A 23,322-nucleotide genomic window follows, 5' to 3' on the forward strand; every position below is an offset into this window, starting at 1 on the left:
TTTTAACCTCAACAACAACATAAGCAATAGGCAACATTTGGTCGTTCCCATCTTTTCATACCATTGTTGACGATTTTCCTCCATATTTGCCTTTCAAAAACCAATCATCTAATCCTATAATAGGCTCACATGACATGAAATTGTCTTTGCAAGCCTTGAAACATGCATAAAACCTTTGAAAGATTAGTTGACCTTCATTCTCTTATACCTTAAGTTTGATTGTTGAACCAAGATTTGTCTTTAGAAGCTCATATGTATAATCATACAACCTCTTATCTTATATTGTTCTCTAAAGGATCCATCAACAATGTCTCTTTCTATTGCCTTTACCCTATAAGATGTACACCTAAATACACCAATGTTCCATTTCCTGCTCACTTTATCACAAATCTCAATCCCCTTAGTTTTCGAATTATCCTGTCTTTTCCAACCTCTTACGTAGCCACTTTGCATTAATTAAACAAAGGTTAAATTCTCTACTGCAACTATGATTATCAATAATTTTCCTCAACTACTATGTTTTGACGGCTTGCATATAGCCACAATATGCATACTAGAGACATTTTCCTTTTACACAAAGACATTTCACTCTCACTCTTTTTTTATCATTTTTAACAATTTTTAAACTTCTCCCATTTTCCAATGAATAGCTTTTATAGCTTCTACAAATTTTGCCTTTTCACTCAAATAGGTTCTAACTTCCTATTTATATTGAACCATACGTTTGGGCATTGAAAATGTTGCAAACTTTCCATAACCCTCTTTATCAGTATGTGTTTTATCATTATATGCTTCATCAATATCTGCTTCATGAATATCTTCAGCCCTTCCCAACTCTTCTAATTGTCACTCATTATCTAATAATCTTATGTCTAAACCCACATACACCTCATCATTATCTTCATTTGCTCTATCATTTGCCCGGGAACTCATAGATGGTCCCACAAAGTCTTCTTCAATACTTTCCTCTTCAACTCCTGCATTACCCTTTATTCTTCATGGTCATCCTCTATATCAGCATCAATACTAATATCAACTAATCCCTCAATATTGTAACATCTCGACCGGATATTAAGAATTTAAATAATAAAATAAAGAAATAATAATTACTTGTCAATTAATAAAACTTCATTTCCCAAAAACACGGAAAATTTAGAACTTTTATTACTTTCAATAATAAACCAAAATCCATAAGTATAAATAAGATTATAATTATCCAAAAGTCTAGTAATATCCATAATTACAATTTATTTGAAATCATAAAAACTATATAAAAGCTCTGATAAAAATCTCCCAAGACTAACCCTGCTCCGGCTCTACGCCTCACCAGTTCCACCTGTAACATTATCTGCTCACGTATATCATGTATACGATCATCGCCACATACAAGCAGATAGGGTGAGCTAACAAAATAAACATATACACACACACACACACACACACATATATATATATATATATATATATATCACACATTTACATCAAAGAATTCCTTCCTTTGATTCCATATCACATGGCCACAACCATGTTAATCGTGTTCTACATCTTCTGGTAAGTACTTCAAGATGTCTTGTTGTCATACCTATCGACCATAACCGATAGAGCACGTGCGGGAAACCATGCTACGGATCACACACCGTAAGGCCAAGTGGAGTCCCAAATACGAACATAGTTCATAACGTCACAAAACTACCAAAATTTTCAGCTAACTACTGAGGATGGCAATTTATCTGGATCCATCCGTATTGGCTACAACCAACACACTCACACCGGAACCACTCGCCAACCTGAGCTCAACTCAAGGGTTCCTCATGTTCATCTGCCATCCCAAGCTCAACTTGAGGGATGCCATTCTGAGTCCCAACTCGAGGAATGCCACATGTTTAACCCTTATCCCTTGCTCAACTCAAGGGATACGTTCTGAGCCACAACTCAAGGAACACCAGCAAGCTGACCTTTAAGGTGTCATAAAAGCCTTGTAGATCACGCACACATTGCCATCAACCTAATGTCGCTACAGCACAAATCGTCTGGCGCAGGTCACGTAGCGCCAGGCGCTGCTGCTTCCAAACCGCTTGGCGGGGGACACTTATCGCTAGGTGCCAAGCGCCCCAAAGCCCATTGATCTACAGTTATCGCCGGGCGGGAAGCTCTCTGTCGTCAGGCGTCGTGCGTGAATGTTGTCCTCTGAATCATCGTTATCGCTTGACAGTTCGGATATTACCGCCAGACGTCCTATCAGTGATTGCACAATACTGGTTTCTGCTCAAGTCCAGGCATAATTGCTCGCATAATACTCACCTTGTCATTCCCCCAGAGTCCTATAACTTAGTTGGTTACTGTCAACAATGATGTTTATTTTTCAATCCTTAACTTAATAATAGTGCATATCATGCTACTACAATCACAATTACAAAGTTAAGCTTCCTCACTTCAATCATATTATTATTCTTAGAGTCCTTAACTTTAAGTTAATGATAAACCTGTTACCACTGATATAGAGTCCTCATCACAATCAAGTACAAATATTGTTGATACCATATTCCTTATTACATGATCCCATTTGTCTTAATGCCTTGTTCTATTCTATATTTACCAAACCTAAGTTTATCCAATGAACTCTTACATGCACATGTTCTTGAGCACATACTACTTGTCTCACCAATCCATTACAATTATGTTTCTGTTTCTGTATCCTCAAACTACACTTCCATCAATACCATTCTACACTCTTTTAAGTCCTGACCATTCCAATGCATCACTCTAGACTATATAAGCTTTTAACACCAATTTTCCAGTTTAGACCACTCTCGATAAAATTCCCAACCCCACAATTATATCACACATGACCCAAAATGGTTTCCCAACCACCAAGCGCACCAAAACACCTAACCTGCAACTCTGGTATGGCGTCTGGCGGTAAACTGGGTGCCGCCATGCGATTCCTGTTGTTCCAGGAACCCAACTTCTCCTATGCACCTACGAGCTTTAACCAATCTCCAACTACTCTGTTTTTCATTTATTTTTCGAATCAAAGGCTACACTCACAAGTTTAAGATCATGGTTCGTTCCTATGGCTCCCAATATACGAAAACCCCTTACCTTATTCTGCTTAACTTAGTGTCACAATAACAATCTCAACCCTAAATAATATTAATTCGATTTTCGTCCAATTTAACCATCACTCACATGTAATTCAATTACGTATGACGCCCAAACACTCAGAACCAATAAGGACTTCCCTTTTCCTCAATCAGAATCACCCCAGAACACGTTAAAATATCAAAATCAAATGAATAGGTTCGCGCTTGGTGAGTGTTCATCACCGCCAGACACTTCATCAGGAAAACCCAGAAAATGGGTTACGAGCTTGCATCGCCTGGCGGTCTGCAACATGCCGCCAGGCAGTTCCTATCAGGAACACAAAAACAACCCAAAAATGTATGTGTCGCCTGGCGACTACGAATAGCCCGCCAGGCGGTTTCTGGAAAATTCCAAGAAACACAAATTTTAATAGAACAGATGGAGGTTCATGCATAATTATCACATACTTATCATACAATTCATTTGTAAATATAAAGATTAATGTGTAGAGCTCCCCTAACCTGATTTCCTTAGCTTAAATTGGAGTTGTTGTGAATTCCATCTTGATCACCAATGATCTTCCTTTGACCTTATCCCAAAACAGCTCCTTTTTTCACTCAATCCTCACAACAACTCTCTAATTTCGTTCTCTGTTCTGCAAGCACAATGGCAGCCACCAATGTAACACCCCAGATGGATATTACTAGATACAACATAAATCATGAATTTTCTTTTGGAAATCCAAACATTATATAAAGTTCCCAAGCGCGGGAAAATTAAAAACTTTTATCGCGATAATCCAATCATAGTACTTCATTTTTATTACAAGTTCATAATAGAGAAAAACGTCATAAAATCTATTACAAAATGCATGAAATGAAAATATAGAAAAAATCTCCAATCGTAAGCCCCCGCTCCGTCGCTATGTTTCAGCATTCTCACCCAAAGTCACATCTGCTCCCACGTAACAAGTCACGTGATCATCACCAAACACAAATACACAAACAAGAAAGGGTGAGCTGAAAAAGAAAAAGAATATAAACAATAAGATAATAAGAATTGACCCTCACCCAATCCAACTTAGTTAATTTTAGTTTAGTGATCTTTTATAACATTATACCCCCAATCTCATAACCTATATGAGAAAGATCCATTCACAGCCTTGGTCCTTAGGGATTATCATGCTCCCACGAACCTACCCACTCGTGGTCCAACTCTACGGACCTCCCCGCTCGTAGTCCAACATGCGTGAACACCTACTATGAACCTCCCCGCTCATAGTAGCCTCAAGTGTGAGCACGGAACATACGAACCTCCCCGTTCGTATCCCCACACAAGAGTACAAAAGATACGAACCTCCCCGCCCGCATCAATCACGCATCAAAATCTCCATTACGAACCTCCCCGCTCGTAACTAATCCAACATATCCCTGACCAAGCCATCAGACACATCCATGCAAATCCATCTGCAATGGATCCCTGTCCCAGCACTATCGTCTGATGCTTCCTAAGCGCCACCAGGTGAAATTGTACTCTAAACCGCTTGGCGGTCTTAACATGTCGTCGAACGTCGCTCGTTACAAGAACTTCCCTGATTCACCTATCGCTTGGCAGTCTATTCCGTACCGCTAGACACTACACCAGTAGTGTGATTCTACTGGTTTAATTATTGTACAACCTGTTTTAACCCTCTCGAATCATCCTATGCACTTCTTAAAACATCCAATTGAGTATTAACTCAATTCGGTTCAAAATCATATTGCACCTCCACAAATCACAAGCATAAACATGAAGAAACACTCTTACCTTCACAAATTTTACTCATGGCACTAGAGTTTGGTTAGTAACACACATTGCACATATGAACTAAGAAGGCAACAACATCAATCTAACTCCAACAACAGTAACAACATTTAAAAATCAACTCAATTAATAAAAGAATCTTCGGTTGAAAATAATAAACCTCTTAAACACACTACTAAAGCCCCTCACAATTTCTTTTTTGTCGGTATTGTAACCCATAATAATAAAACATTGCCACTGTTATAGAAAAACAGAACTCTACTAATTCATCTAAAAAGAAATTGACTACTTATGTATATACGCAATCATTCCTTAGTACTGCATCACATGGGCACATCGTTTTAGCATCACCAATTAGAATTGTTGTCGTGTAAAAAAAAACAAGAATCGTAACTAATAATTGCAACCATTCATTTACGTAAATAAAAGAAACAACCAAAGACTTAAAATTAACACCCAAGAATCATAATCCATATATAAAATAGTCCAACCCATGACCACTGTATACTTTTAACTATTCCCATCATATTACCCATAAAATAAAGCAAGACTATCACCAACGTAACTCTAATGTTTCATACCGTGTAAAAATATCATTGATTATATATTTGATATGCAACCCACATATTATAATATATTGGTTTCAGTTTTATTTGTTTTTGTACACCAACCCGTACTGACATTTTAATGGAATATTATATAAATCATTATGAACTATAAGCTATATAATATTCTAATACTATTATAAAGTTTTATAACATACATTATATATATTATTCTAACAAAATCGGGAAACTTCCATTTCATATATTCATGCCGAAATCAAAATAACCTAATGCCACCTCTAATTCACGCTTATGAAAACACATCCACAATTGCCTAATTAATTAGACTGAAAGTCTTACACCGTCGTCTACTTGTGCTAATAAAACAAATTATCATGTTAAAATCTTTCAACCCCTTAAAATCTTCCACTACCTTTATAAGATAAAGAACTCCTATCAGCAAATAAATAACAAAATTATGTACATTGCGTAACATCACTACCCAAACGTGTCACTTGAATCTGCCTTTGCCATTGACAACCCTTAAACCAAACAATTTCATTTCATAAGAAAATGTAATGAAACCCCAGCACCCCCACAATTCTTCTGCTAAACAGTATACCAAGCCAGCACATTAAAAACCAACTTCTGCCTCACCAAATATAACACAAAATTATACAACTCCATATTATTAGTTAAACTCATGAAACCCGACAACCAAACAAAATAATTTCACCACCACACACCCCTGTATATAATATATATATATATATATATATATATATATCGGTAACAAGGAAATAGAGGCGCACTCAAAGAAACATCAACTCCAGGATATCTCCAAACAGAAAAGAGTTTTAAAAAAAACAACTCCCCTTACCTGATTTCCTTGCTCCAATTGCAATTAAATGATTTGTGCTTGCTATCCAAAGCCTCCTCTAAGGGTATCTTCTTCAACTCCCTTCACCCTCACTCTCTCCCTCTGAACCACGTAAATTTCCAGTCCCCTCTCTGTTTCTCCTGGCTGTCACACTCTCTAACCCTTTGTTTTCACACACACTCCTTTCCCTCTCACCAATTCAGCTCGAATTAAATAAAAATAAAAAGGAAAACGAAATTAATTTATATTTTTAAGTTTAATGGCCATTACTCTTCGTTATTGCACCTAACTGACGCCCCTCTGATTTCCAGGGAATTTCTATAGTTTCTAGGTTTTTTCATCACCTAACAAAACATAAAAATATAGAGGGTCCATTTCCTTCAACCCAAGGTTCAAACCCACATGCTTCCAACCCCTCAACAACATGCAAACCAACAAACCAATCACATTATTCATGTCAATTTACCCCTTTGTATGAACTTAAATCATGCTTTTACATTCATAATATAGTAGCAAAATAAAACAAAATTAAATAAATCTACTAATGACATGCTCGGGACTTGAACCCAAGCCCCTTCAACATAATTAAGTGCTCTAAACCACTTAGGTTCACATTGTTTCTTGTCTAGGATTTATCAAAGAACTCTCCTAAGGTAGTGTCAACCCCTCATCTCTTATATTCTATTAATTATTATTTTTTATGAATTTCCTGGATCTCACAACCAAAACACTCTCCCTCTCGTTTAATTGGTTACTAATTGTTGTCTTAATTGGCAATGATGATAAAAAAACGAAAATTGGTTTAATGTGGTTGCTTATTGCCATTCAAGGGTTCATTATGAGCAGTTTTTTCCAGCCCCTCTTGACTGCTAGGGTTTTCCTTGCCCTTTCCCTTTCATACCAAATGAAATTTTGGCACAAAGAAAGTTCAATTTGATCCTACCAAGGTTCGAACACACAACCAGTCAATCCAAAAGCAATTGTATAACCAATTCAACCAACTCATGTTTAATGATAATTCTTATAATTCTATTACCACTCCACATGATCAAGCATAACTATAAAAATAATTATAATTTAAATAGCACATAAATGGCATACATAGGACTTGAACCCAAGTCCTCTCAAGACAACCAAGTACTATCAACCATTTGAGCTAGTACTTTTCCACGTCATACAAGTTAGAATTTAATGTCATAAAGGCTCCCACTACCGGCATTTATTAATTAATGAATTAAATTCAACGGGTCTTACAAATATCATCAACACTTTCATCACTACTATCATTAGGTCTAGACTCATTCCAACTCTCAACATGAAAGTCTCTATCACCTACATGCTCACCCCCTCCTTTAAGTCAGGTTAGGCTTCACTCTCACACTAACCAGTAATATCTAACTCAACCCTCTTATCTAACTCAACAACAACATCTACCCCAACTTCAGCAATACACTTACACATTTCATGTAATTGACCTTGACCTTTACACCCACCACCATTATCTAACTCAGATTGAGCCATACACTCACCCCTTTATCTAATTCGCATAGACCCCCTTATCACACTCAGGTTTAGCCATAACCTCACCTCCCTTATCTAACTTAATTTGACCTTCATAACCACCCTCCTCACTATCTTTCTCATTCTCAATGTCCAAAATATTATTGTCATTGTCACCTTCAACTCATTTCCATCATGAGAAAAATATTCCAACATTTCTATTATCACGGGTTCACACACTTTATGCACTATAAAAAGATGAACCTCACCATTTTTTTGTCATTGCCACCTTCAACTCACTAGCTCAGTTAACTAAAAAAGTACAATTTTTTCTTTCTTCAATCTCAAAAAAACTAAATTATAATTATGATTAAAATCTAAATTAACTTCAATAGAATCCAAATGCAATCCAAAAGGATATTAAATACCAACTACAAACCAAAATCACAAAAATACCAATGTGTTAGCTAAAAAGACAACATAATTCGACCTAAATGCAAAACCCAATATAATAAAAACACATGTGTAATGTAACATCCCGACCGGATATTACGGATTTAATAAAAATTAAAACAAAATATTACATCAGCATCATTTATGTAAAAACTCATTCATTAATAATGCCTCAGTTCCCCAAAACACGGGAAAAATAAAAACTTCATTAAAACCACCAATAAGTCCATACATACAAAAGTGTGAGTTTAGTCAAGTAGGCCATGGGCCTTTACATCATATGTGAAAATAGAGTGACAAAAACATGAACATAAAAATCCCCATAAACAGCCTCTCTCCGCAGCTAAGCCTCACCAGCTCCACCTGCATCATCACCTGCTCACGTGTACCGCGTACACGATCATCGCCAAACACAAGCAGATAGGGTGAGCTAACAGTTAAAACATATAAAATATATGTCACATATGCATATACATGTTAACCAGTACAAATAGTATAACAACAACACATTTCTTCTTTATACTGCTTGGCCACAACCATATCAAGTATCTTTTCTCTTTCCACAAAATCTTACTCTATTTCCATCACATGGCCACCACCATGGGCACTGATGCACTTAATGGAAGTCACGTTACCTTCCCTCCACATGGCCACCACCATGTATATTAAGTACATCAGGGACCTCGTTCCATTTCTTTCACATGGCTACAACCATGTTAACAGTCTTCTACATCTCCTATTAGGTATCTTGAAGCGCCTTACTGCCACACCTATCGGCCACAACCGATAGAGCACGTGCAGAAACCATGCTACGGATCACACACCGTAACGCCAGGTGAAGTTCCCAAATACGAACATAGTCCGCAACGTCCCAGGACTACCAAACTCGTCAGTGACTCACTGAGGAGGGCAATCCATCTGGACCCATCCGTACTGGCCACAACCAGCACACTCCACCGACACACTCGCCAACCCGAGCCACAACTCAAGGTTCCTCGTGTTCATCTGCTATCCCGAGCCACCACTCAAGGAAGTCATTCCGGGCCACAACCCATAGAATGCCACGTGCTTATCCCTATCCTGAACCACAACTCAAAGATATGTTCCGGGCCACGACCCATGGAACTCCAACAAGCTCGCCATCGAGATATCTTAGGAACATTGTAGATCCCCCATCATCACTCAAACTCTAATCAATCCAATATTGCAACCATTTTGCTTCTGAACTTATCATCCATCCACCTCTGGGCTTAAACATCCATCTCTCGCCTAAGCATTCTAGTTCATCTCGCTCAGGCTAGGTTACCTCGCTTGAGCGAGCATTATACATGAAACCAACCACGAACCCTCGCTTAAGTGAGTCACACTCGCCTGGGCGAGATCACGTTTCGCCCAAGATTCTCCTCCCTCGCTTGAGCTGTGTGGTAAACCTCCATTAGAATGCTATTCGAATTCTCGCTTAGGCGAGAGGTTCTCGCCTGAGCGAGACACATCTTCGCCTAAACAACAAACCCCGCCTGCGCGAGATGTACAACCAACACACTCGAGGCACGCACAGATTTCTCGCCTGGGAGAGTCACCCTCGCCTAAGCGAGATGGTCTATCGCCCAAGACCAATTCATCTCGCCTGAGCGAACTGCTCGAGCAGAGAGAGATTTATGAGTTCCTGCACGTCTTGCCTAGGCGAGCCTGACTCGCCTGAGCGAGAATTGCAGGTTTTGGCACTGATTCACGCATGCACCCACTATTCTAGAGACCCAAAATACGACTCACACTATCCAATTCATTCAACACCAATTCATTAAACTTATGCACCTATTTGGACTCGAAATTATGCCCCAACAACACAACTTTGCACCATTGTAATACATACAGTTCATAACCCCAAACTACACGTGCATTTTAGGCCAACATTCAATATAACAGTACCCAAACCCAAACCCTTACTTCCCTCAGATGCAAAACGACAATTCAGAACCCAATTCATCACAGATCATGCAAAACAACATCATAAGCATAGAAATTCGGCTTAGCTCCCCTAACCTGAAATTTCCCCGCTTAAAGCTTGAAATTGAGGGATTCCTTTGATCACCACAGACTGACCGTACCACCACTTCCTTTTTCCCCCTCTACCTCACTCTCACTTCTCCCTTCACTCTCAATTTTCGTCCTCCCTCTAAAACCTCTCAGAAAACAGCTTTCCAAACCCTATTCTCTTCTCAAAAGTTGCCTTTTATAGGTCTTAACACTTGGTAAGGTAAAAAAACGAGATTGTCTTTAATTGATTATTTCCCAGCCCTTTAGCTACCTCTTTTCTGCTTGGTCTTTACCACCCTTTCCTATTCAGCCCACAATTCATCTTTTAACAAAAATAGTTAAATTTTGACTCACCCAGGTTCTCTTCTCAAAAGTTGCCTTTTATAGGTCTTAACACTTGGTAAGGTAAAAAAACGAGATTGTCTTTAATTGATTATTTCCCAGCCCTTTAGCTACCTCTTTTCTGCTTGGTCTTTACCACCCTTTCCTATTCAGCCCACAATTCATCTTTTAACAAAAAGAGTTAAATTTTGACTCACCCAGGTTCAATCCCATGACCTTCCCAATGCTAAGTCAAATCCAAACCACCAGGCCAACTTATGTTTCTTGCTAAAACACACAACTCAAGCATTATCTCATACAAAAACGTGGCCCAACATATTATTAAAACAATAAAAACAAATAACACACAATTGACATACTTAGGACTTGAACCCAAGTCCTCTCACACAACTAAAGTACTCTCAACCACATGAGCTAGCACTTTTCCACATCATACTTAACATAATTTAATGTCATAAATGCACTAGCCTCTCGCATTTATTAATTAATTATTTATTTAATTAATTAAATTCTGCGGGTCTTACATGTAACCCTTTATTTATGTGTTGGTGAGCCAACCCGGCTCACCACGGGATCAACCTAAGTGAGCCGGTTTCTAGGTGGGTTGAGTCAAAAATTAATCCGTATTAAAATTTGTAAAAAAATTTCAACCCAACCTGGCTCGAACCCGTAGTGGGTCGGGTTGGTTCGCGGGTTCCAAGTCATTTTGACAGTTCTAGTTTCACTCCCTACATCATTACAAAGCTTTGTGCACATTTAATGCATTTTTGTTGCACAAATTAGTACAATTGATCGAAATCACGCTTCTACTCAAATTTGGGAATTATGGTTCATGATATTGGAAATTTTGTGTGCAGTGCACCAAAGCGAGTAACTCTAATTTCTAGATATAATTGAGATCATTTATAATCATTCTACATCATTACATTTTCGATTGTATCATAAAAAAATATCTCAATCTGAGACTACCATGCACTTTGTTCATGAACATGTTCTTGACTTTTGGCATATTTCGAGTTTGATGAATTTGGACCAATTTAACCATTGCATTAGCCTAGTTTTGACCATTAAACATGTTTTGAGCATTTAAAATTAGCTTATTCATCATTCCCTACTATTTTGCATTACATGCCATGCATTCATATATAGTTTATAGCATTTTTTGCATTTGATGATTTTGAGTTTTCTGTTTTTAGGTGTTGATTTTGAATAAATTTTCTCACCACAATTCAAGTATAAACATTGCATTTGACTTTAGCCATGTCCACAGATTGATTCCCAAGGTTCTCCTTATACTGCATTTTTAAGGGGAATTTGGATTTGATTGAGTCTTTTAGGCAACAAAAAGGCTTTATCAAACCTTTAGTCCCCCACCTCTATTTATAGCATACAAAAAACCTTAATGAGTGTAACATCTCGACCGGATATTACAGGTTTAAATAAGAAAATAAAATCTCATTAATTATAAATCCATTTCCCAAAAACGCGGGAAATTTCAAATAATTTATTTCATAATAAAGATAACTCTAAATTCAACTTTCTCAAAAATTCAATAAAATACCAAAACAGTCTCACAATAGTTTACAACTTTATTCCAAAATCGTAAGTGATAAAAACTCAATAAAACCGTTCCCATGAGTTTTCCCCGCTCCACTTCTAAGTCTCACCAGATCCACCTGCAACATCATTTTCTCCCGTGTACCGCGTACACAATCATCGCCAAACACAAGCAGATAGGGTGAGCTAACAAAATAAACACACAGACACACACACACACATATATATATATACACATATATATGGCACAATTATACAATCACACAAACACGTCAAAGGAATTCCATCCTTTGATATCACATCACATGGCCACCACCATGTTAATCGTGTTCTACATCTTCTAGTGAATACCTCAAGATGTCTTGCTGTCATACCTATCGGCCACAACCAACAATAGAGCACGTGTGGGAAACCATTGCCACAGATCATACACCGTAATGTCAGGTGGAGTTCCCAAATAAGAACATAGTTCGTAACGTCCCAAGACTACCAAACTCGTCAGCTAATTATTGAGGAGGGCAATCTATTTGGACCCATCCGTACTGGCCACAACTAGCACACTCACACCGGTAACACTCGCCAACCCGAGCTCAACTCAAGGGTTCCTCGTGTTTGTCTGCCATCCTGAGCTCAACTCGAGGGATGCCATTCCGAGCTCGACTCGAGGGATGCCATTTCGAGCTCAACTCGACAAATGCCACGTGCTTAACCCCTATCCCGAGCTCAACTCAAGGAATACGTTTCGAGCTCAACTCAAGGAACACCAACAAACCCACCTTTGAAGCATCACTAAAGCCTTGTAAATTGTGCAACCAATACCAGCAAACCGAATGTTGCTGCAACAAAATCGCCTGACACTGCTGACAATGCACCAGGCACTACCCACTTCTAGACCGCCTGGCGGGAAACACGTACCGCCAGGTGCCTCTGCACACTAACTTTGCTTCTATCGTCTGGCGGGACGACCCCTACCGCCATGCGCTACAAACTCCCAATCCTCTCTACTTTGACACTATCGCCTGGCGGAGCATAGCTCGCCGCTAGGCGACATATCAGTGGTTGTGTATTACTGGTTTTCTAGTCACTTAAGTCAGATTGTCCAAGCCCTCATTGAACATCCCTAAAAAAACTATGTCAATACTAAAATATTTCTCTCGTCACCCAAAAGTGCCTATGCTACTTTAGGTTCATAATTTCAAGATTTTTTCATTCTTAGATCAACTTATATTCAACCTACCAAACCTATATCCCGCTACTGTAATTTCATAGACATATACTCTCTCCATCCCTCTGCATAGTACCTGGTCCCAAAAAAAATCTTCAATTCATAATAGCCTTTATGAGTTACTCATGTTTGCACTACCCTTCTAGCTTAGCCACTTCAAGGTATGTTGCCTTCTTAACTCACATTCTGCTTATCGGTTCAACCTCACTTTGTTTACATAAAAAGGGTTAACATTTTCAAACTTTCTTTGTATACCTCAAGGTACAACTATTTAACCAATTCTGGAAATCCAAGAATAAAACGGGTTCAGCTCCCTTAACTAATTCTGGAAATCCAAGAATAAAACGGGTTCAGCTCCCTTAACCTGGTTTCCTTAGCTTATCACATCAAGGTACAAACCCAAATCCTCTCACACAAACATGTACTCTCAACCACTTGGGCTAGTACTTTTCCACGTCACAACAATAAATATTAAATGCCATAAAGGCTCCCACTACCCGCATTTATTAATTAATTAATTATTTAATTAATTAATTTTCACGGGTCTTACAATGAGCAATGGGCTCAAAGCTTTCCCACCATCGGATCTATTCAAATCAACGGACAGAATGCCATGACTCTTTGCATGCCAATGGATGAGGTGTTGAGACTCCTTATTTGTTGTGCACTACCACACATCATACACCTTACCTAGATATTGATTACGACTTTATGGTTTTTGCAACCATATATATCCCGACCAAGCACGGTTCATGTGCACTAAATGATTGCAATTCAAAAGCACACGTTGAACCCATGTATATCTCAGCCAAGCTTGAGTATTTGCATTAAATGTAAAGGTGGCAAGCACATTTGAAAGTCATGCATGTCTTGACCAAGCATTATTATGTGCATTAAATGTTAAAGTTGAAAGGCATATTTTTGGAGCATTACATATCACAACCAACATAGACCTTGTGCATTTAATATTGAAGTTAAAGACCACAATTTGGGAACCTTGCATATCACGACCAACATGGTTCTTTTACATAAAATGTGGAAGTTAAATAACACATTTTTGAAGCCTTGCATATCTCGCCCAACCTTGTTCTTTGGCATTTAATATTGAAGTTGCAAGGCACATTGTGGGAGCCTTGAATACCTTGGCCAACATGATTTCTTTGCATTACATTCTACAGTGGAAGAGGACATATTGGGAGCCACATACATATCAACAGAAAAGGGTGAATACACCTCGGCCCATGTGTATTTTCAATGTAATCCAAGTGTTGATTCCCAATACACCCTAATTTATGGAATCTCCACCAAATCAAGACTATTTCTTCCCAATATACCTCAAGACATGGGGATTTCTAACCTATTTAATGTCATTGCTTCCCAACACATCAAGGCTTGCAAGGTTTTCAATTTAGTTAAGGCCACCATTGTCTAACATATCTCGGCCCAAAAGATGGCAATTTCATTTAACCCTTTTTTTCCCACATATCTCGCCTAAAGTTAAAACCATAAGGGATGTTACTTTCTAATACATCATGGTTTCACTTGGAGAAATTTCAAGACTCTTGTTCAATTCAATTCAACAGCGAGCCTGGGGGGCTACTTTACAGGAGGTAGGGCCAGCTAGATCTCAACATATTAAGCAAAAACCATTTTAGTTAGGCTCATCTCATAAAAATTAATGTACCTAAACAAAGTGCTACGAGATGAGAACATCCCGACCTTGGACTGAGAACATATCGACTTAAAACTATAATAGGTCTAACACAGGTAAAGATTACGATAATTAGCATTTAGGACGTTACGATTGTTACAACAAAACATTTATGAACATTTATGAAGGAATATAAACGCTCTTGAAATCCATAAATGAGAACCAAGTGTGTAAGGTGACCGGAACATTAGTAAAAGGTATCTTTAGCCCATTACTATCACTAAGATTTTCCAATATATCCTGACCACTGACTTGAGTGTTAGAGTACTTGTAGGTACCCAACCCTCATTCACATCAGGGCAAGATTGTCCAAGGCGTGTTGTTGAAGTTCATAGAGTGGAGATCAAGACCTTTCAAAGACAACTCAGATCCATATATAAATATTGGCGCCCACTGTGGGGTTGTACACATCAGATGATGTTATCTTTTGTCGTATCTTCTCGACCTCTCTGAAGGGTCCCAACACTTGCTTGGTTTACGCGACTTCATCCTAACTCTATTGACTGCTTTGAAGCACTGTCTACATGTTTTGGAATACAGTTTGCCACCACAAACCATATCACCTTACCTCTTTGGCTTTGATTAACATACGTTAGGAGAAAGGAGAATCCATGTGAGTGTTCATGGAGCATTTCAGTAAAATATTCTTGAACATCCCTAATCTGAATCATGAAGTAGTAATGCATCATCTCATCATCGTACTTAGGTCAGGACCATTTGTGGGTAACCTATGTAAAAAACTGTGATTGATTTAGATGAGCTCAAAACTCAAGCCACTAAATTTATGCACATGGAGGAAGTGAATGAATTTCATAATGCTACCAGGATATAGGTTGACGACAAGAAGAGCATATAAAGAGAAAGGATATCTTGGCCAAATCATAAGTTCCGAGAACAAAAACAGCTGAGGTATAACCATTACACCCCGTTGACTTCTAACAGAGCAAGGATCCTTGAAAAAGCCCTCAATGCTGATCTCATATCCACTCCCAAAAATGTGTTGACACCTTCCAATGTCGACGCTACAAAACATTTCAGGTACCACCATAATTATGGCCATACGACTAAAGATTGTTATACCTTAAAGGATAAGATTGTAGAATTGGTACAAGCAGGGCACCTTCGCAGATTCATCAAATGAGGTGATGGTGGATATTCTTGAAGAAATGAATGTGAGAGAAAGGATGATAGTAAGTTTCAAAGAAAATTTGGGAACAAAAAAAAACTGGGAAGAAACCTTAAAGAGGAAGGTGGATAGTAAGAAAGGGGAGCGAGAGCCTCGAGAAAGGCCTTTAAGAGGAGTTATTAACTCTATCTCAAAAGGTTTTGATGGGGGAGGAGCGACCACCTCAGCTAGGAAAAGGTATGTTTGAGCCATACAAAGTATAAATGTTATCTCCATGTACCCCATAAGATGAATGCTTCCTATCACATTCTAGGATGAATACTTTCATGCAATTGATCCAAAGCATTATGACCCTATGGTAATCTTGGTCTAAATTGAAGATTTCACAGTAAGAAATACCCTTGTACATTAGGGAAATTCAGTGGATATTCTATATTTAAGAACTTTTAAAAAGCTAAAGATTTCGGAGAAAGAAATACAAACATATTCAGAACATTGACACCATCTGTGAGGACGATAACGGAACCATCGGTTCCTTAAGCCCACCATTAGGGATGATCTACTCATTCCACTTAGACCTCGACTGGGGGCCTATGTTCCTACTGCACCCATAGTTCACATTGCTTAGAAGTCGAGGCCTAAGGTAGTTTAAATACGTTTTCCTTCTTCCACTCTCCGAGATGTCTTTTAAGGATAAAATTGTGATGGAGTTTCATGCTCCAAAGCAGACAATACCTCATGAATATGGTGGTTGGTCCTAATAATATTTTCGAACTTGCAATCGGAACATTAACACCGTACTCCTTCCTCACTTCCCACCTCAAGAAATTTAATTGATTAATATTATTTTTATTATATTAATTGTAACATACATATAAGTTTTTATTATTATTGAGATACTGAATTTTATAATCAATTTCTTAAGGATCCTGAACCATATAAATGTATGTCACTTTTCTATTATCTTTTCTTGTGTTTCCGTTATTATAAATCATGTCACTCGGATGTTGAGAACCTCTTTAAATCCTTATAAGAATTATTATTAAAAGATATTTTAATAAAAATAATATTAACGTTGGATTTTTAAAGAAAACATATATTAAAAAAATTATTATCAATAAATCATTAGTAACTTTCTGGAAAAGGGTATTGCAGAACCTTGTTTCAAAAATTTTAAGTTATAATTTATGAACTTTTATATATTATTTAATTTCGATTTTTTTTTATTGAATATGGAATTCAAACTCTTAGGAGGTATTATCAAGGATCATCTAATTAGGTTATGAAAAATTTCCAACTCACACCGGCATTTTGATTTTCCATTACCCGATGCCATAACAACCCTCCAATGTTGCTTTCCAAGAAACTTCCGGAGAAGGAAACTAAACGACTAATAGTTTAAACAGAAAATACAAACCGTACAAAAACCTTTGGAAATTGTCTTATTAATGTTTACTATTTTTCACTTCCAGATTTAATAGATTATATTTTTATTACTTCTTAAGATATACCCGTGCTCATCTTTTACTTTTTCTTAATGTATAGAAACGGTTAATGATTAAAAGTCGAGTATACAAACAAAAATAAAATGAAAATGATTTTAATTATGAAGAAAAAAAATCATATGAGATGGTTAATAACAAGAAAATCAATGGAGATAAGGGTTCAATCAAATTGTAAATTAAAAATAACAAGCACATATTAATTTTAAAGAATAGAGCAATATTAAATGTTGAATATATAATATAATAATATATAATATTAGGATAGCATATGTGGTATAATACTTTTGTTAAATAAATAAAAGAAATTCTAAATCTTTTAGGATGAGATGGTGATTATTAAAATAGAGAAGAGATAAATTAAATTTGGATAATTTAATGGAGAGAATAGAAAAAAGATATAAAAATAAAAGTTATTACTTTACTTCTATATAGTTGGATAGTGTTGTATAAGAGGAAGGATATAATGAGTACTATACTATTCGAATATTTATTTTTTAATATTTTATTTCAGTTATATCATTTAAAAAAATCTTTTTATCTATCATCTGCTTTTAATACATCAACACATTACAGTCAATATTTTTTTTCATGTAACAGTATTTTTATCTTTATAATGAAATTTTCGTGTGGATATGGTCTTATTGTATTGCGTTTGGTCTGAAAAGCCCTCCATTTGGATGAAAATCACAATAATATCCAATAGCTTAGCTTGGTCACTTTCCACATTTCCAGGAATTAGGAAATTGGTTAATTTTCATATGCTCCCCAATTCAATTCTACTTTCACACTGACTGGTCAAGATCACTCATCTCTTCTCCTTCTTCTATTCCACCCTCAATCCTTCTTCTCTTCTTCCATTTTTTTTTTCTTTCCAATTTTCCTTCTCTCATCTTAGCCCTATTCAAAATAAGGTATCTTGATGACGCTTTTGTTTTTTTTTTTGTTATCTTGAGTGATAGGGTTTTTCACTTTGGCATTAGCAAGCGATTTTCGTTTGCCAAAGGGTTTAGAAAAAAATTAATGAAAAGGGGTGTGCGGGTAGACGGAAGAAAGAGCCTTTAACTTTGCATATTCAAACATCTGGCTTAGGGTTCCACAATGTTATTTTTGGACGAATTCTATTCATAATTCACGATCCCTAATTTTCTTTCTTTTTAGGTTTTAATTGCTTACATGTTTCGGTTTTTATATAATTAAAATATCAATATTAAAAAGGAAAATCTCTTCTTTTTTGAAGTTTTGCAGACTGTCTACCTTGATCATGGGTTTCAATTCTGTCTATAGAAGCTTGCAGGAGTTATTTCCGCAGGTATAGCTATTTACTATTTTCCCCAAAAGTGTGATTGCACATTAATACATTATTATTAACTATTGGTTGCTCTGTGATCTAGTAGTTTTTCGGACTATAGTTCTGATTTGTGAAGTTCATTTGCAATTCCAATATTACACTAATGAAATAAAAATAAAGATTATTGGACTCCGTAGTTGAGCATTAAGTTCATGAACATGTACAATTTGGATGAATAGATATTGTTTCTATTGTTGCTATTAGTTCCTCTGTTTTTGGTATGGGAGACTGGATAGTGGTTGCGTTGCCTATCAGTAAAAAGGTATTCTATTCAACTGTTAAGAAATTCCTCGTGGTAGTTGACATATGCTTGAGAATGAACTTACTTACTGGTGCCAATAATTATATAAATCATCAAACATTCTGTAATCAGAGTATTTATAAAGATGTCTAATCTGGTAGCATGTCAAACTTGTTATCCATACTGAGCGCTAACTGAAGTTTATCAATTTTCTCTGAATAGGTTGATGCGAGGTTACTGAGAGCTGTGGCTATTGAACACCCAAAGGATGCTGATCTTGCTGCTGGAATTGTTCTTGCGGAAGTCATCCCGTTCGTGTCCAAAAAATTACCTCTTGCAACTCCTCCATCGGACAATGCCCATGGGGCTCCACTAAATGTTGAAGGTGGAGTTGCTCCTCCACAGGACAATGCCCATGGGGCTCCACTAAATGTTCAAGGTGGAGTTGCTCCTCCACAGGATAATGCCCATGTGGCTCCACTAAATGTTGAAGGTGGAGTTGCTCCTCCACAGGATAATGCCCATGGGGCTCCACTAAATGTTGAAGGTGGAGTTGCTTCTTTTGTCCTTTCATTTCTATTTCTATATCACTGTACCTTGTTTGCATTGGTCTGGTTTACTAATGTATCTTTTGTGACATGTTTAAAATGTAGCTGAAAGTGAGGAGGAAGGCGGTAGGTTGAGGCACCGTCAGCTTGTTCAAGACATAGATGTGGGGCCTTCTTCTGCTCCACATTCTGTATATACCAAACCAGCTGATTATTCATTGGTACCAGATTTAAATGAAGCTCTGGACAATTCTACATTGTCAAATGTCAATAATTCAAACGGTGTTACTGAAAAGTTTCTTGGAATGGATGATATGAAAGAGTTAGATGTTTTGCAGAATGTTGAAGATAACTTCGTTGAAGAGATCTCAAGCAAGATTGCTATGGAGATATCAAATTGCTTTATTCAGGGATATAATGAAAATATTGATCAGAGACGACCTCATGTTGATGCTGAATCTGAAAACTTGATTTCTTCTGGTATATGTCAAGAGACGGAACCTGAGCATAGCTACCATAGCAAGGAGGCTAAATCCACTAATAACAATGGAAGTGAGTCTGGAAACCGTTTAAATGAAGAATGGGTAGATTTTGTAGGTCCTTCAGCTGATGATTATGATGCCACTACAGGTCACATACCGGAGGATTGTGAAACTAACTTGATTGAGGTAGAAAGTTCTGAGGTTCAAGCTGTTTGTCTTGCTCAAGGGAATACACTAAATTCTATAGATAGTCTTCAATCAGAATTCAATGCTGGGTTTTCTAGTGCTGATGACAAAACTAGTGATGTTGAAGATGATGTTGGTGGAAAGAATGAAGTTAGCCAATATAGTCAAGTATGCAGAATTGATCTGCTTGAGGAAATCATCGATGACGCCAAAAGTAACAAGGTATTAGTAGTCCTAGACTTCATATTTGGATGTTAGGAATACTAGCTTTATAACAATATATCATGTGGCAGAGGTTATGAAGATGACAATGAAATCATTTCTGTTGTACTGAATGATTAAGCAATAGAGTAGATATCATAGCAATGTATAAGCCTTGTTAATATAGAATGATATGCTTATAGTTTGGTGGTAACTTTGATACTTGTGACATCTTAACATTATTGAACATTGATGCAGAAAACTTTGTTTTCATCAATGGAATCTCTTATCAACTTGATGAGGGATGTGCAACTTCAGGAGCAAGCTGCAGAGCAGGCCAGTCTGGATGCTGCTACTGGAGGGTCTAATATTCTGGCCATGGTAGAAGGATATAAAACAGTGCTGGAACAAGCTAAAGAAGCAAATGACATGGTTGTTAAAGTTCACAATCTTTTGCATTTATTGTTTAGAATTAGACGTGCAAAAAATATTTATTGTCAATTTGTTCTTGCAGCATGCAGGAGAAGTGTACGGGGAAAAAGCAATTCTGGCAACTGAACTGAAGGAACTTCAATCACGCCTACTCAGCTTGTCTGATGAAAGGGATAAGTCTCTTGCAATACTCAATGAGGTGCTTTACATTTTAGTTTAGCTTGTTCATTTGAAATTTAATCATCATACCTTTGCTGCACATATTTCTCATTTCAGAGTACCTTGAACGCATTTCTGACTGTTGTAATATTCAGTCTTCTCTACTATAACATAATGGCTAAGGAAGGCATGTGATTTAAAATTTTTGGTCGTGATTAAAAAATGTTCCTTTGTGCAATTGGATTGCTTAACTTGATGATTAAGAAGTAAAATTGCTAGCCTTTTATTTAGTTCATTTCCTTATTCTGGCTTCCAGATGCGCCAAGTTCTTGAAGCACGACTAGCTGCAGCAGAAGAATTTAAGAAAGCAGCTGAGAATGAAAAGCTGGCAAAGGAGGAATCAGCACAAAAGGCTCTTGCTGAACAGGAAAAACTGGTGGAGAAGGTACTACATGAATCAGGAAGACTACAGCAGGAGGCAGAAGAGAATTCGAAGGTTACTTGTGTTTCTCGTGCTTCTGAACCATTCCATTTATTCTACATGTAATATTTTTGTACAAGCTCCTCAAGTGAGCTTGTTTTTAAAGTGAACTACGGTTTATCCGCCCTTAAATCTTTGGTGGTTTAAGATCATAATTCACAAATTAAATTAAGGAGCGGTACACCCTTATTTATTTTAGAGAAGTTTCTTCGATGATATTTATAATTTTTATTTCCACCTCTTAATCTCTGCAGTTACGGGAGTTCCTTATGGATCGAGGGCAGGTTGTTGATATGTTGCAGTAAGTTGTTTTTTCTGAATAAACGTAGTTACATTTTTCTGCTTGTTTACTGTATTTATATCTTTTAATCCAATTCTCTAAGCTGTTGATTATTATTTCTTTTTTGAAATTACTGTAGGTTCCAGACTATTAGATTATAACCATTACGTTATATTTTTAAATGGTCATTGTCGTACTAGAGGGCATTTTGTTTGACATAATTTCCCTGAAATTGTTGTTTCGGTCTTCTGCCTTTCTTCCTTCAACATGCATATCTGTGTAGTTGTAATAATTTTGTACTTTCTATTCTAACATATTTACTTTTCATTTAACTTTGCAGAGGAGAAATTTCTGTTATTTGTCAGGATATTAGGCTTCTAAAAGAGAGATTTGATGCAAATCTTCCATTGAGTGAATCCTTCACCTCAAGTCAGACCAGTTGCAAGTTAGCTTCATCAGGTACGTCCCACAAAACCGCGGCATCTGATGTAGCTTCTGTGCATACTGATTCATCTGAAAGAAGTAAGACAAGCCAGGTAACCTCAAGTGAAAACCTTTCTCCAAAAGGTGGGCACGAGGAGGAAAAATCAAAAGCTTATCACAATGCTCTTCTTGATGATGGGTGGGATATTTTTGAGAAAGATGCAGAGCTGAATTCTGGAGTTTACTGAGTGCTTGGTTCGTGCTTATTGTTTATACAACAAAATAAACCTTAGAATCCTTGGATGTCACTGATTACTTGTGATCTGGATATTTTTGCTATATAGTACTCCGAGGTTCGGTTCTCTTTGTTTTACAAATTTTGTATATAAAACGACTCTGAGAATTACTTGATTTCTTCTGTCACCTGCAATGGTTATTGCTATGTGTTTGGATGTGTGGAAGAAAGTAAAGAAAAAATAGAAGTAAAAGTTATGCAAGTTGAAAAAAGTGAAATTAATAATATATAAATTGAGTATTGAATTGTTTGATTGAAGATAAATGTTAAAGAAATTTGAGTAATTGTTTTCTAGTAGTTTGGTTGAGTAATACCTTCTCATATTGCACCTCTATTACTTGCTTTCTGCACTCACATTTTTTTTTTCTTCATTTTACTCTTTTTTATTATACAATCTAAAAATCTTTTGTTTTTATAAAAGATTTTTGAATTATACAATTTAAAAGATAAAAATGACTTTATGTATGGTACAATATGA

The 23,322-nt window shown here is 36.9% G+C and overlaps 1 protein-coding gene across 5 annotated transcripts; it reads left to right on the forward strand.

The window, feature by feature from the left end:
* Positions 1-18,431: 18,431 nt before the first annotated feature.
* LOC114191549 lies at positions 18,432-22,979 on the forward strand. Of its 5 annotated transcripts, XM_028080784.1 has the most exons (11): positions 18,432-18,679; positions 19,006-19,077; positions 19,580-19,904; positions 20,011-20,126; positions 20,244-20,457; positions 20,536-20,795; positions 21,033-21,206; positions 21,289-21,405; positions 21,682-21,861; positions 22,101-22,147; positions 22,467-22,979. In XM_028080784.1, exons 2-11 carry the CDS (start codon positions 19,030-19,032, stop codon positions 22,795-22,797), a joined length of 1,812 nt encoding a protein of 603 aa, XP_027936585.1. In that variant the 5' UTR covers positions 18,432-18,679; positions 19,006-19,029; the 3' UTR covers positions 22,798-22,979. The 5 variants fall into 5 exon arrangements, with proteins under 5 accessions (XP_027936585.1, XP_027936582.1, XP_027936584.1 ...); XM_028080781.1 differs by having other exon boundaries at positions 20,011-20,457; XM_028080783.1 differs by having other exon boundaries at positions 20,244-20,795.
* The last annotated feature ends 343 nt before the right edge of the window (positions 22,980-23,322 follow it).

The sequence above is a fragment of the Vigna unguiculata genome, chromosome 7, assembly GCF_004118075.2.
Source record: "Vigna unguiculata cultivar IT97K-499-35 chromosome 7, ASM411807v1, whole genome shotgun sequence".
NCBI classification, from domain to species: Eukaryota; Viridiplantae; Streptophyta; class Magnoliopsida; order Fabales; family Fabaceae; genus Vigna; species Vigna unguiculata.